The sequence below is a fragment of the Lynx rufus genome, unplaced genomic scaffold, assembly GCF_022079265.1.
Source record: "Lynx rufus isolate CCGP_SWC_20201006 ecotype Redwood Valley unplaced genomic scaffold, mLynRuf1.p SCAF_5, whole genome shotgun sequence".
Taxonomy (NCBI): Eukaryota; Metazoa; Chordata; class Mammalia; order Carnivora; family Felidae; genus Lynx; species Lynx rufus.
This window is the reverse complement of record NW_025814867.1, coordinates 157,389,012-157,402,680: the sequence shown is the minus strand read 5'-3', so window position 1 is coordinate 157,402,680 and position 13,669 is coordinate 157,389,012. Positions and strand designations below refer to the sequence as shown.

The window sequence follows — 13,669 nt, the reverse complement described above, 5'->3', positions numbered from 1 at the left end:
AACCTTGCTGGAAAGCCTGGTACCTGAGGGGCCCCCGGGTCTTGGGACAGGAGCGCCTGGTCCCGGAGGACCGCAGTCAGGCCTCACCACACAGCCCGGCAGGCGTGTCCACACACTCGGCACCTCCTTGGGACAGCGAGGGGCTCCCAGTCCTGAGACGGAGCAGGAGGAGAGGAGGGGCGTGGAGGGGGCACAGGCACAGGGCTCGGGCAGGAGAGGTGCCAGCTGGAGGCCGAGGAGAGGGCTGAGCTGGAGCGGCTCCCCCAGCGGGGTCAGGACACTGGTGGCGTTTCTGGGCCGCAGACGGACAGCAGGGCTGCCCTGGAGAAGTCCCTGAGCACAGGGAAGAGGTGGCCGGCTGGGGAGGCGGGCGGACCACGCCTGGGTGGCTGTGTTGAGCACGGCCTGGGCAGGGGGCGCAGCCTCGTCCACAGGACCGGGGGGCCGTTCAGGATGGCAGGTGTGTGGCCGTGTGGGGGAGGCAGCAGACGCCCACCTCCTGTCGGACGGGGGACCAGAGGGGACAGTTCTGCGAGCCGCCTAGGAGAGCACAGGGGCCTCTGCTCACTGGGCCTCACGGGCCAGCAGCAGGCGGGGGTCCGGGAGAGGCAGGCGCCTGGCCTGGTGTTGGTGACTGCACGAGGCTCCGGCCCCCGCAGCAGAGAGACTCGCCCGGGGCCACAGGCAAGGAGGGGGACGTTGCCCTAGAAAATCTGGGCTCAGGACTAGGAAAATTCCCAAATGCCCCCAACTCTCTTTCTTTTGGAGCTAACAAATTATGCCCGAACTAATTATAGAGCCCCGCCGTCACCGCCGGCCACAAAACAGTTTTCCATTGGACGCGTGGGTGCCTCAGTGACGGCATTCACACACCCTGAGTCCTTGCAAACGTGGTTTTACAGATGTCTTAAGGTAACAAGGACAGGACACCAACACGGAGGCCAGAGTGGCCATTGGGAATCCCACACTTCCTTCTCTCTGGGGGTGGGTCCTTCTGGGGGCTTCCCTCCCCAGCAACCAAGGTCCCCTGCTCTGCAGGCACCCAAGGGCATACCCAGCCCCGGACGGGTGCTGTGCAGACTGGGCCCCGTCCACGAGGGTCCCCTGGTCCCACACGTGTGGGCGCTCGGGCCGCGTGCGTCTCCCTCCTGCCCGGGGCGCTCAGGGCAGGGACGCACGCAGGCCGTGGGTCTCCGCAAAGCCTGGCCTCCGGGTTGCGTCCCTGCGTCTGCAAAGGGAGGGCGGCCCGCGGGGTCTCCGGTGCAGGGTGAGGCCCTCGCCTCTCTCTGCCCGACTCCGGGTGATTCACATCAAACAGTGGGCGCCTTTGTTCCCGCCGGCTCTGCGTGCGCGGGGCTCCCGGTGCTAATTATAGCCCTGCCCGCGCCCGCCCGCGCGCCTTTGAAGCGGCCGCCGCTGCCCGTCGGCCTCGCACCCCGGTAATTGCAGCTTCCCCCCGGGCCGAGGCTGGTTGCTAAGTTTCCCTGGGTCTTTTCAGCAGGTTGTTGGGGAAATTACAATGCAGCTCTGAGGAGAAGGTAAAACCTATGCTTTTATCGGGGTTAGATTAACGTAGGTTAATCTGTAAAGAATTTTAAGAACATGCTTTGCCCGGAGGTGGCACCTGGTGCCGTGGGCAAGCTGGAGATGACAGGCTCGGTGAGGGGAGGAGGCCGGGGCTGTGCAGTGGCCCCGGAGCAAACGTGCCCCCTGCCTCCTGCGTCTGGAGAGCGGAGCCCGAGGCGGAGCCTCACCGGCCGGCCCCTCTGCATCCCCCCTCCTTATAACCCGTTAATAAAACTAACTTGAGTGATGACAACGGATACGAGTGCTTTTGGTATTTGAAACAAGCCCAAGGCCACTTGGTGGGGAGGGAGGGAAACGTTTCCTTCTTCTTTTTTTTTTTTTTTAATGTTTATTTCTGAGACAGAGAGAGACAGAGCATGAGTGGGGGAGGGGCAGAGAGAGAGAGGGAGACACAAAATCGGAAGCAGGCTCCGGGCTCCGAGCCGTCAGCACAGAGCCCGACGCGGGGCTCGAACTCACGGACCGCGAGATCATGACCCGAGCTGAAGTCGGACGCTCAACCGACTGAGCCACCCAGGCGCCCCGGGAAACGTTTCCTTCTTGCCCCCCTCTGTTCGGTTCTCCGTAGGAAACAAAGCAGGTGGGGCCCCTTGGAGCGGGCCATGCCAGCAGTAAATGTGCCCCTGGACGTCCTCACAGGGTTTGGTGTTCACGAGGTCAGAAAGTCGACGTGCCCCGGAACGGCCCGCGTTTGCTCTCCAAACAGCGCGTCGAGACCCACAGTGAGCAAACCTGGCCGAGCCCAGCGCCTTCGAAGGGAAACTCCAGGGCCCTCCTGGAACCACAAATACGGCAGTTTCCTGAGCCCGTGGACACCCAGCTTCGTCTGGGTGGGGTCCAGGCCGAGAGTCTCATGGGATGTTATTACAGGGCAGGATTGTGTAGAAAACAGTAAATAAATGCCTAAGGCATGTCGCAACCTACTCGGGGAGCGGAGGGGCCCAAGGAGACAGATCCTCCCTGAATCCACAGAAAGGGAGCACGGCCAAAGTCCCGGGAGCGGTGCTGGCACTTCGAGTTTAAGTGAAGAGAACCTTTCCCGCTAAAGCGAAGTTCCGTGGAACCCTGGGTTACAAGAATAATAAAAGCAGAACTGTTTGCAGAGAGGTCAGCTTCCAGAGCCTCGCTTCCCCAGCACAACTTCCCGCTCTCCTTCCTCCCCCCTCCCCAACTTCCTGCCCCCTCCCCCTCCCCTCCCTCCTCCAGCTGGGTTTCCTGCCCCTCCCCTTCCTCCTCTTCCTCCCCCCCAGCTTCCTGTCCCCGTCCTCCTCCTCCAGTTCCATTTCCTGCTCCCTTCCTCCTCCTCTTCCTCCTCCAGCTCCACTGCCTGCCCCCCTTCTTCCTCCTTCCCTTCCAGCTCTACTTCCTGCCCTCCCCCACCTCCCCCCTCTCAACTTCCTGCCCCCTCCTCCTCCTCTTCCTCCTCCAGCTGTACTCCCTGTCTGCCTTCTTCCTCCTCCTCCTCCAGCTCCATTTCCTGCCCCTCCTTCTCCTTCTCCCCTTCCTGTCCTCCTCCTCCCCAGTTCCTGAACCCCCCCCTCCTCCCCCCACTCCCCTCTGCACTTCCTGCCTCTCCCCACCCTGGTGTGCCTGGAAGGTAATTTCAGAGGCCCCGTCCTCACTTTAGAAGGGAGGAGGCACAAACACACTCACAGAGACAGACAGAGGCTCAGGAGTCGGCTCACGTGACTGTGGGGCCCCCAGGTCCCCAGCATCTGAGATCTGCAGATCCCGCAGGCAGGCGGACCCCCCCAGGGCGGGGGGCTGGTGTCGCAGATGGAGTCTGAAGACAAAGTTCTGGCAGAATTCCTTCCTCGAAGGAACCTCGGTCTTTCCCGTAAGGCCTTTCACAGATGGGGCGAGGCCCTCGCGTGTTTCGGCGGATAGTAGATGGTAATCTCACAGAAGAGCAGGCCTCCAGCGGCACCCGGATTCTCCTGACTGCGGTCCCGACACGTTGACGCACAGAATTAACCGTCACGCTGGCAGATTTCAGAGCATTGTTCATTTCCCGGATGAAGGCACTGTCTTCAGGGGTGCTTCCGGTGGGCTGTCCGAGCAGGGAGGCCTGAGCCCCGGCCGACTGGCACCCCGTGGACTCGGTTGGGGTCACGGCGGGGCTTTGCAGGACCGCCCCCACCGTCTCCTTTCTCGTGACTCTCTCGCCGCCTCCCCGAGGGGAGGGCCCTCCGGCCGGCTGTCCCGGTTCTTTCCTGGCCAGGCGGCAACCCGTGTGGCCGTGGCCATCAAGCACCCACCCGGGTGTTGGCGCGCAGCGAGGGAGGGCCCCTGCTGAGAGGGCCCCCGAGGAGCTTTGAGGGACACCCTGGGCTTCGCACGTCCCTACCGTCCCTCCCGACTGGATGGCTCCACGGGCCAGAGCAGAGACAGGAGGGAGAGCTGCCTGGAGGAGGAGACAGGGGAGTTTGTTGTGGATGGGGTCCTGGGGCCCGCGTGTGCTCCCCACCAGCCTCGTGTGGCTCACGCCAGAGTGAAATCACTCAGTACCTCAAGAGCTTTGTGTCTGGGGCCCACTTGCAAATGCATGGGTCCGCCTGCCACAGTTTTGTGGGCTCTGACACGAGACTCCCAGGTCAGGGGCAAAGGACCGTCCCTCCAGGGTCTCAAGCCCCATTTCCACAGGGGACAAGAAAAGGGCCGGTGATGGGGCTACCCAAGTAGCAAAACCCGCTCAACAGACTTCTAGAAATGTAAGCACTTGTGGTGGAGAGGACCGTTAAATACCAACCGGGAGAGGCATGCTGAGAGCACACAGCGGCCACAGACACGGACGTGCCGACGAGCTCAGGTGCGTGTCGGGGGGACGGGTGGAGTCACGGGGACCGATGGGCAGAGCTCACGAGCCAGCACACACACCACAGGAGAACCAGCTGCTTTCCACGTCATGTTGGTAAGACCGTCTGCCAAATAGCGGGGAGAAGCGTTCTCATATGCTTGAAAATGTATAAATGAATTAAAGCCCCAAACTGGAAGGAAGTCTTATAAATCTAATAAAACGTCAGGTCCGTGAAAAAAAAGGAAGAAAGAGAAAACGAAAGGCCTGGTGAAACAGTGTTAATGAGGCTCTGTTGTACGTGCAGAATAAAGTTTGGGTGTTCAAAAGACCAGCGAGTTGCATGACTTCGTGGCAAACCTTCAGAGAGAGGTACAGAGTGCCGGAATACACAACGTGGAGACGAGAAGGAAATACAATTGCAGCTACAGAAGAGATTGATTTTAAGAGAATATCATGTTAATTCTTTGCCAGTAAATACGAAAACTTGGAGGAAGTGGGTGATTTCCCAGTAAGATGTAAGTCATCAGGGCACCCAGCAGTCTCAGTCGGAAGAGCATGTGACTCGTGATCTCAGGGTCGTGAGTTTGAGCCCCACCCACGTTGGGTGGAGAGATTACCTGAAAAAAAAAAATAGAAGCCATCAATATTAAGCTACGAAGGAGAAGGAAAACAGAACAAAGAGAAGAAATGGAAGTCTGTTTGAAACATTTACCATCAAAAGAGGCTCTTCTGGAGCTTAAATCTGGTCACTGTGTTAACTATCCTTATTGGATTAACGGTATTTTTCTTGGATGCGGTGATCTTCTTGTGGAAGTGTTGGAATGTGTCTTTATTTTAGGAAACACACGCAGAGATGGCTGGAGTGAAGGTCATGTTAACAATTTATGTCCAAACGGCTCAGCAGAAGAAACGTTTACACAGGCGCCTACAGATGTCTCACAGAAGCCCACGGGATAAGCTGTCACCAGCAGGTGCATTAAGGCAAAACAAATGTTTGGTTAAATTTTCTGTAGAGTTGAAAAGGTTTTTTAAAATTTTTTAAAAAGATGTTCATTTATTTTTGAGAGAGAGACAGAGTGCAAGCAGGGGAGGAGAAGAGCTAGAGGCGGACACGGAATCCGAAGCAGGCTCCAGGCTCTGAGCTGTCAGCACAGAGCCTCATGTGGGGCTCGAACCCAAGAGCTGTGAGATCGTGACCTGAGCTGAAGTCGGACCCTTAACCGACTGAACCGCGCAGGAGCCCCGAAAAGTTTTTTTTAATGTTTTTGTTTTTCAATGTTGCGAGAAGGCTCAGATGTTCTTACAAGCGAAGCCCAGTTTGTCTGCAGAAAACAAATTGTTAGGATAGTTGAAGTGTTCTTGAGCCTGGGAACGAATGGAAAGGACTTGAGCTCATTTCATAAAGCCAGCATCACCTTGACATCACCCCACACTCAGGAGAGTGAGCTCACTAATAGATTACACGTTACTGAATGCCAGGATACGAGGCTGAGCCCAGACGGGCATAGTCTGGGCGCCCGGAGTTTCCACCCTGGGAAGGAAGACAGATGTCATTCAAAGGCTCACCTGAACTGCGATCTAACGGGCCCTGAAGGAGACGCGGAGGAGGTGTGCTGAGAGGCCCTAACAAGGAGGCTTTCCCCAGAGGAGTTAATTAGGAGAGAGGAGGGTGCTGGGGAGAGGGCCCGGCCTGGGAGCAGCCCCGGTGGAAGGAGGGACATGCTAGATGTGGGCCCGAGAGAGGCGTGCTGGAGCCTGGAGGGAGGGTGTGTGTGCGTGGGGGGGGGGGGGTGACACTGCAGCTGGGTGTGGGGCAGGGTCGAACCCAGTGCCTTCTTGGCCACAAGGCCAACGTTGTCTTTATTCCAGGAGAAACTGGGAGCGGCTGAAGGGGGGCCAGTCTGGCCAGGTTTGGGTTCTGCAGAGACCGCTCCAATCAGGAGGAGGCCCCGAGGGGTGCAGGAGACAGTCGGGCAGTGACAGTGCAGAAGGGAGGCGGCCGGGGCCAGGAAGGCGGTAGGGTGCAGGTGGCAGGGATGATTGGGGGTAAACTCAAAGGGACTTCGGAGGGAGGTGCTAAGGACGAGCTCTGGGTTTCTGGCCTGTCGCCCTGGGTGGGGCCTTTTCTGAGTGGGGGGTGGGGTGGGGTGGATAATGCGTTTGCAGCACCCAGGAGCATGTCGGGTGGGTGGCCTGGTGCTCAGCGCCCTCGGCGGGGGCCACGACACACATTTTTCAGCCTTCTACATCCAGGGGAAGACGGGCCTGAGGGGCTGCCTGGAGGGAGAGTGAGACGAACGTGAGCCTCCTGGACGAAATGTTGGTCTGAGTCCCACAACGCAGTACCAGGAAAATGCACATGACCCCCGTGCTTTACAGCAGGGGAGTAAGGATGGCTCAGCACTGGGAACAGAGCACCGTAGTGAATTCCACCGACAAGGTGAACATCCCATCAACTGATGTGCACAAGCCTTTGAGGAGATACAGTGGTCATTCCTACTCTAAGTAAAAGAGAAGACAGGCTTTTCAGGGTGGTGACACTCCCAGCTGTTCCCACTGAAATCAGGGATGAGAAGCCCACTCTCCTCGCTGTTGCCAACATTGCTCTGGAGGCTCTAGTCCCTTCTACGAGGAAACAAATTGGTACACACATTAAGACAGAAGAGCCAAAAGTATTCTTTTTTAAAGTTTATTTATTTTTGAGAGAGAGACCAAGCATGAACTGGGGAGGGGCAGAGAGAGACACACATACACAGAATCCGAAACGGGCTCCAGGCTCCGAGCGGTCAGCACAGAGCCCGACACGGGGCTCGAACCCATGAACTGTGAGATCATGACCTGAGCCGAAGTCGGACGCTTAACCGACTGAGCCCCCCAGGCGCCCCAAGCCAAAAGTATTCTTATTGGCAATGTTTGTTTATCTAGAAAAACGAGAGATTCCAAAATCACTTAGTGAATCTGAGGTTGAGAGATACAAGATAGTTTTCTTTCTTATACCACCAATAACTAATTCAAGTTACTACCAATAACTAATAACCTGTGGAAATAGGAGGGTTGTGTTCATAAAGGCGTCAGTAAGTGTATGGACGTTTACAGGGATAATTTTACCGAACACGTGTTGGGCCTCGGTAGTGAGACTTTTTTGATGAACTTAATTCAAGGTTGAAATAAACAGAGAGATATCCATGTTTCTGAGTGGGGAAGACTTCATATCATAGAAATGTCCATTATTCTGAAATTAATCAATAAACTCATTGCCATTCCAATAGGTATCCCTATAACATTTTTGCTCGTTTGATTTTGGTTTTGGAGATGGAAATGAGAACCAATAATTTTTGAATTTCACATGAAAGAGAAAATATGAAAGAGAAAAAGAACAGTTAATATGTTTTTGAAGTGAGAAAACTAGTGAGTTTGCCCTTGATCTGTAGGTATGAACACTTACTCCAAACATTCACCCAGATGACGTGCTGGTAAAGGAAATAGACAAAGAGATTAGTAGAACAGAGACTGATGGAATAGTTCAAGTATGCGTGAGGCCTAATCCATCATAAATGTGACATTTTAAGGTGGTGGGGAGAGGTGAGGTATTTAATAAATGGTGCGTGCATAACAGCTTTCTGGAAACACAGCAACTCGCTGCATTCCAGATACCCAAGATCACACCCCAGATGGCATGGAGAGTCAAATATAAACAGACGACATAACAGCAGAGAAATTTAAGAGTTGTATTTGAAGACGCATAAGGAAAATGCTGCTGACTAGATAATAAATTTAAATGCCTGGCAGAAGACAAAAACGTCACAAAATTATTTAAACTAAGGTCAAAAAAGAGGCGATCGGGGGAAAAATATTTGCGGACAAAGAATGAATTAAAAGCGCTGCTGTCCAAAGGGGTCATCACACGACAAGGCAAACTCTCATTCTCTCATTCAGTAACAAGCCCTCTCCTATGAGATCGCTCTCGGAACGGAATTCTAGCCTGCGTTTCTGGAGACGGTGGGCCAGTGGCCGACAGGCGAGCACTGGGTGCTGGGCGGGGGCCGGCTTGCCAGGTGCTCCCGCGTCTGTCTGGACTGCGGTGAGCCAGGCGCTCTCTTCAAACGTCCTTGGAGCCGTGTTCATTACGAGTCAAATTACGGCATACGCTCTGGAGGAATTTTCGAGTCTGAATTGAAAGCCCCTGTGGTTCAATAGCTCCCCCCCCCAGGTGACAGGCTGGTCTCCCCCACAGGTGACAGGTTAGGTGACAGGCTGGTCTCCCCCACGGGTGACAGGTTAGGTGACAGGTTAGGTGACAGGCTGGTCTCCCCCACGGGTGACAGGCTAGTCTCCCCCATAGGTGACAGGCTAGTCTCCCCCGTAGGTGACAGGTTAGGTGACAGGCTAGTCTCCCCCACAGGTGACAGGTTAGGTGACAGGCTAGTCTCCCCCACAGGTGACAGGTTAGGTGACAAGCTAGTCTCCCCCATAGGTGACAGGCTAGTCTCCCCCACGGGTGACAGGTTAGGTGACAGGTTAGGTGACAGGCTGGTCTCCCCCACAGGTGACAGGTTAGGTGACAGGCTAGTCTCCCCCATAGGTGACAGGTTAGGTGACAAGCTAATCTCCCCCATAGGTGACAGGCTAGTCTCCCCCACGGGTGACAGGCTAGTCTCCCCCGCGGGTGACAGGTTAGGTGACAGGTTAGGTGACAGGCTGGTCTCCCCCACAGGTGACAGGTTAGGTGACAAGCTAGTCTCCCCCATAGGTGACAGGCTAGTCTCCCCCACGGGTGACAGGCTAGTCTCCCCCACAGGTGACAGGCCAATCTCCCCCATAGGTGACAGGCTAGTCTCCCCCACGGATGACAGGCTAGTCTAATAGAACCAGCTGGGTGATCGGCTGATATCGACGTCTTACTTCTCTAACCTGGAGTTTTTGTTTCACGTTGCTCCCATTGTGACTCCTCGTCTTCCTGGAGAAAGCCCAGTTCCCTACTGGGACATGTGGCCCAGCCCCTGGAGAGAGGCAGACACGCTGGGGCCACGCTGGGATGCGACAGGGCTATTGCTGCCGCTTGAGGAGGCCCGTGTCCCCAGCGGAGCGAATGAGGCCCTCCTCTGTCACCACAGTGGACAAGGGGCGTGAGGGTGTGCCCAGAGTTAAGGAGATGTCCCGGGGACCTCCGGAGGCAGTCAGCAGACCGGTAGGTAGGGCGGCCTTCCGGCCAGTTCCAGGCTGGCGGGGCCCGCGTCTCCATAGCGATCAGGGACCTACCCGGCCTCCCCCAGGTGAAAACCCGACTCTGGGAGGCTCGGACAGGTCCCCAGCAATCGCGGAGCGGCCCTGGTCTGTGATGTGGTGGCGGGGACCTCTCTCTTACACACGGGTTGTACGTCAGCGTGGCTTCTGGGCCGGTGGTGAGATGTTTCTGAGGCGAGGGAGCCCTTTCTGGCCCTGGCGGGCTTGGGGTCCGAGGGAGGGGAGGGAGGGACGTGGACCCCGGGCCTGTGCGTCTCCTGCTTGCTGAGCGTCTCAGAGCCCGTGTGCAGCCGCGGCCTGACGTAAACGACACCCGGCACCTGATTTATAGGCTCCCACCATGACGGTCTCACCGGGCGCGTTTAGGCGGCTTGTCCGGGGTGACCTGGGAACCGGTCCGGAGGAGGAAGTTCTGAGCTTTGTTTTCTGCGTTGAGGCACGTGTTTTTGCAGTTGTCAGTGTGAACAGGATTTCCACTAATGAGCCCTTGTGTGTCGAGGGAGTGTTGCTGGTGTTAGTGGGTCAAAGGTAATAGAAGGAGACTTTCCCGGAAGCCTCAAGGTAGCAGCGTTATCGATTCTTCAGATCTGCTTGTTAAAGAATGATACATACATGATCATTTACCAACCAGCCAGAGACTTGGGGTCAGAGGTCGGTGTCAGGTGGGAGGGGTCAGCAGGAGTCACAGTGATGCTGCCTGGGTCTGTGTCCCCTGCCCTCCTGACCCTTGACCACCCAGGGCCACCTAGACCCACAAAGTTCTTATCAACTGGGAAAGAAGAGAGGGCGACTGTCGGGTTCAAACCACTGTTCTTCCTCTCACGGTGAGTTCCTCTCTCGCTTCTGGGGGGCGCCTGCACCGGTGGGGTCAGGAAGGCTGCGTCCCTGCACTGTGTGCCGCGGGCCTGGGCTGGCGGGGGACCCGGAGCAGGGGTGCGGGAGGCCACCCCGGGGCCCACTGAGGCTGCTGTACATAGTCATGTGCCTAATGAGCTTTTCCAGGCTTTCCTCCTGTGACCTCAGTGAGCTGAAACGTGCGACTAGGGTGGCGGCCGTCTGTTAACATCCGTTGGAGATGTCTGTCTAGAGACAGAGACAGAGGGGCAGATGTCTGTCTAGAGACAGAGGCGGGGGAGATGTCTGTCTGTCTCTGACTGTCTAGAGCCAGAGACGGTGGGGGAACAAAATCTCTCCAGTCACGTGGTTAGTTTCATGCAGAGAGGCTTCAACATCCTCTTTCCCTCCCGTCCTCTGTCTCTCTATCTCTCTGTCTCTCTCCCCTCCCCCCTGCCGGCCCCCCTCCCCCCAGCAAGCCCTACCCCAGGGGCTGGGCCCCGTCGCAAGCACCTGTGTCCCCCGCAGCCTCTGCCCAGACCCGGGGGCGGGGCTTCCCTGGAAGGAGCGTGGTGTTTGCAGCCACGGCAGAGTCATTCTGCGGCGAGGAGAAAGGTCACCGGCGGCCTACGAAAGGGTCCTGCGGATCCCGGGAAAGGGCCCAGGACGCAGTGTGTGCGCACACAGGCCATCGCCCCCCGCCGGCCCTGGGTGCTCTGGAGAGGGGCGGGCCGGGCAGGGCGTCATAAACGACAGTAATCGCGCTTAAGAGGAGCAGCCTTCCCCGTCTGCTACCCTGCCCGCTGCGGTTTGGAGAGGTCAGACCCAAGTGACCCTCGGCCTCGGTGAAGGGCAGCTCCCGCCGTGAGCTGGGCCTCGGCGCTCCCCGCCCCCGGGCCGTCTTCCCGTGTCTTCTCATTAGCTGTTCCCGCGGACTGGCTTCCCTCCGGAGGGGAATTCCTGAAACCCACACACCCTCGGGAGGGCTGGGCACCAGATAAAAGCCGTCCTCAAAGCCCGGCCCCTCCTGGGACCCGGTGGCTGTGCTCGGCGCGCAGCTTGTCCTCCTGAGGCAGGGGTCTGCACCCACGGAAAACAGGTTCTCGGAGTTTTTCTGGTTTGCTCCCAGCTCTCCACCGGCACATCTATTTCTGTCTTTCCTTTGGGAGAAATGTGCTTTGCCAATGACTAACCGCAGTTGTGCTGAGATGCTATCACCTGTCACCTGCACGGCAGGACCCGAGCCCTTGCGGAAATGAGATAGGCCCGCGCCACCTGCCTCCCCCCTGGCAGAGCCCTGAGAAGGTCTGTGCCACCCGGGGCCGCCTCTGTCCTGTCTCAGGACTCGGGCATGGGGCCATCACAGTGACTGCCCCAGGGCCCCCTGCTGCCATCCTGAAAGGGCCCACCCGGGTGTCTGACGAGCAGCTCCCTCCCTGCGGGCCGAGGGCGGAGCCCCTGGATGGAGCTTGGGACCTATACTCCTCATGTCTGTCCTGCTGATGCTGTGTGTCCCGCTCCTGGCCCTGGCGACCCCGGGCCGAGGCACCCGGCGATGGGAACCCTGCACAGGTAAGGGGGGTATTGAGCTGGGGGCCGGGAGGGGGGCAGCTGCGCGGGTCAGGACCACTTCCCATCCCCCGGTCAAGGTCACTGCGAGCCGGGTTGGCTTCGGGGGCACCGGCAGGTAGAGGGGGACGGGCAGAGGCAGAGATGAAAGGGGTGGGGGGGCCGGCACAGTAGAAAGCTGCTGACAGGGTGGGGACTCGATTCAAAGCCTTAACCAGCCTCCGTCCAAGGGCTTCACAAGTATTTTCCTGTGCATCCTGGGCAAAGGCCTTGCACCTGCTTCAGGAATGAGCCAGCCCCCCCCCTCCGCCCGCCCCCCTCAGGCCGCAAGCTCAGAGAGCCCCAGGTCCGCGCTTAGTAAAGCACAGCCCAGACACCCACGCCAGCGCTGGGGAGAGTGCCACCGGCTGGCTCCTGGCGGGGGCGCGGTTCTGCTCCCCCTCGTTCGGAAAGGTTGACTAGCTAACGGCCATGACATCACTCTGTCTTTCTGGAGTCGCTACCAAGAGATTTTACTTATCAGAGCTAACATTAAACACAAAGTAGCCGGAGGAGGAGGCCTAGCAGCTGGAGACCCGCCGCAGGTGGGCGAGTGGGGTCCGCGGCGCGGGGCTGGGCGGGGGGCAGGTGCCAGGGGATTGGCAGGGCCCTTCCAGCTTCATGTGTGCAAGTTACTCAGCCGGGGTCCCTTCCATGTGAGGGCTCTTCGCTCTGGTGGCCCCTGGTTCCAGTGACAGGACCGGCAGATGACTGATGCTGACCCAAGTTTGGAATGCTGGCCCACAGGGTGGACGGGTGGCCCGTGAAGGGGAGCAACCAAAGCCCTGGGGCGGGGGCAGGACTGAACCCCCCTTCCCCCCCACCCCGCACTCTGGGCTCCTGTCCCCAGCGACTGCCTTGGGACTTGTGGTTTGCGAGCAGTGCAGGATTTGAAGGTCACCTGTTGCAGGCAAAACCCCCTGCACGGAGGCCACCGCGCGGTCCCGGGGGCCCCCAGAAGGACCCCCAGGCAGCGCTGCTGTAGCCGCTGTCCTGAGTGCGGCAGTCTCCCCGGTGGGGAATGAATCACTGACGTGTACCTTCACGTTCCCTTCAGCCCTGGGAACAGAGTCAGCCTGCATAGTAATAATAAAGGTTATTTATAAAGCCCGCCCCCTGTGCCCTAAAGGCTTGTTGCAGATAGTTGAAAGGTGACCCAGTTATAAACACCGGGACTCAGGAGGAAAGATAAAAGTCGGGTGCGTTTGGAGTGCTCCCAAGGCACTCGTGCTCGGCGGTTCGGGACTTCAAATGGTTAAAACAATCACTTTGATTCCTGTCTGTTTTGGAAGGCACCTACCTGAGTTTACACCGCAGGGTTGTGTGAGTGTGCGGGGGGGGGGGGTGCATTTCGCCCGCCTGGGGGCCTTGTTCCCGGTCTGTGCCACTGTGTGCACGCCAGGTGCCAGGAGCCTTGGCCGCCGCGGCCCTGGGCTGTCGTGTCCTGCCCCGAGTCTGGGAGCACAGATGATACCAGCCTGGGGTGGTGACTGTGGGTGCCGTGCTGTCTGCGAGGGCCTTAGTGCCCCTGGGCGTCCCACCCCGCTCTGTGGAGGGTGCCGTGCTGGGGAGATGGGGCGGCTTTGGCTCCCAGTGCTG

The 13,669-nt window shown here is 58.1% G+C and overlaps 1 protein-coding gene across 1 annotated transcript in view; it reads left to right on the top strand.

Annotated features, from left to right (window-relative positions):
• The first annotated feature begins 11,949 nt into the window (after nucleotides 1-11,949).
• Nucleotides 11,950-13,669, top strand: part of TSPEAR (thrombospondin type laminin G domain and EAR repeats) — a 158,443-nt gene continuing 156,723 nt past the window's right edge. The window contains exon 1 of the mRNA XM_047099097.1: nucleotides 11,950-12,034. Coding sequence (XP_046955053.1) covers nucleotides 11,950-12,034 — 85 coding nt within the window. The remainder of the gene's footprint in view (nucleotides 12,035-13,669) is intronic.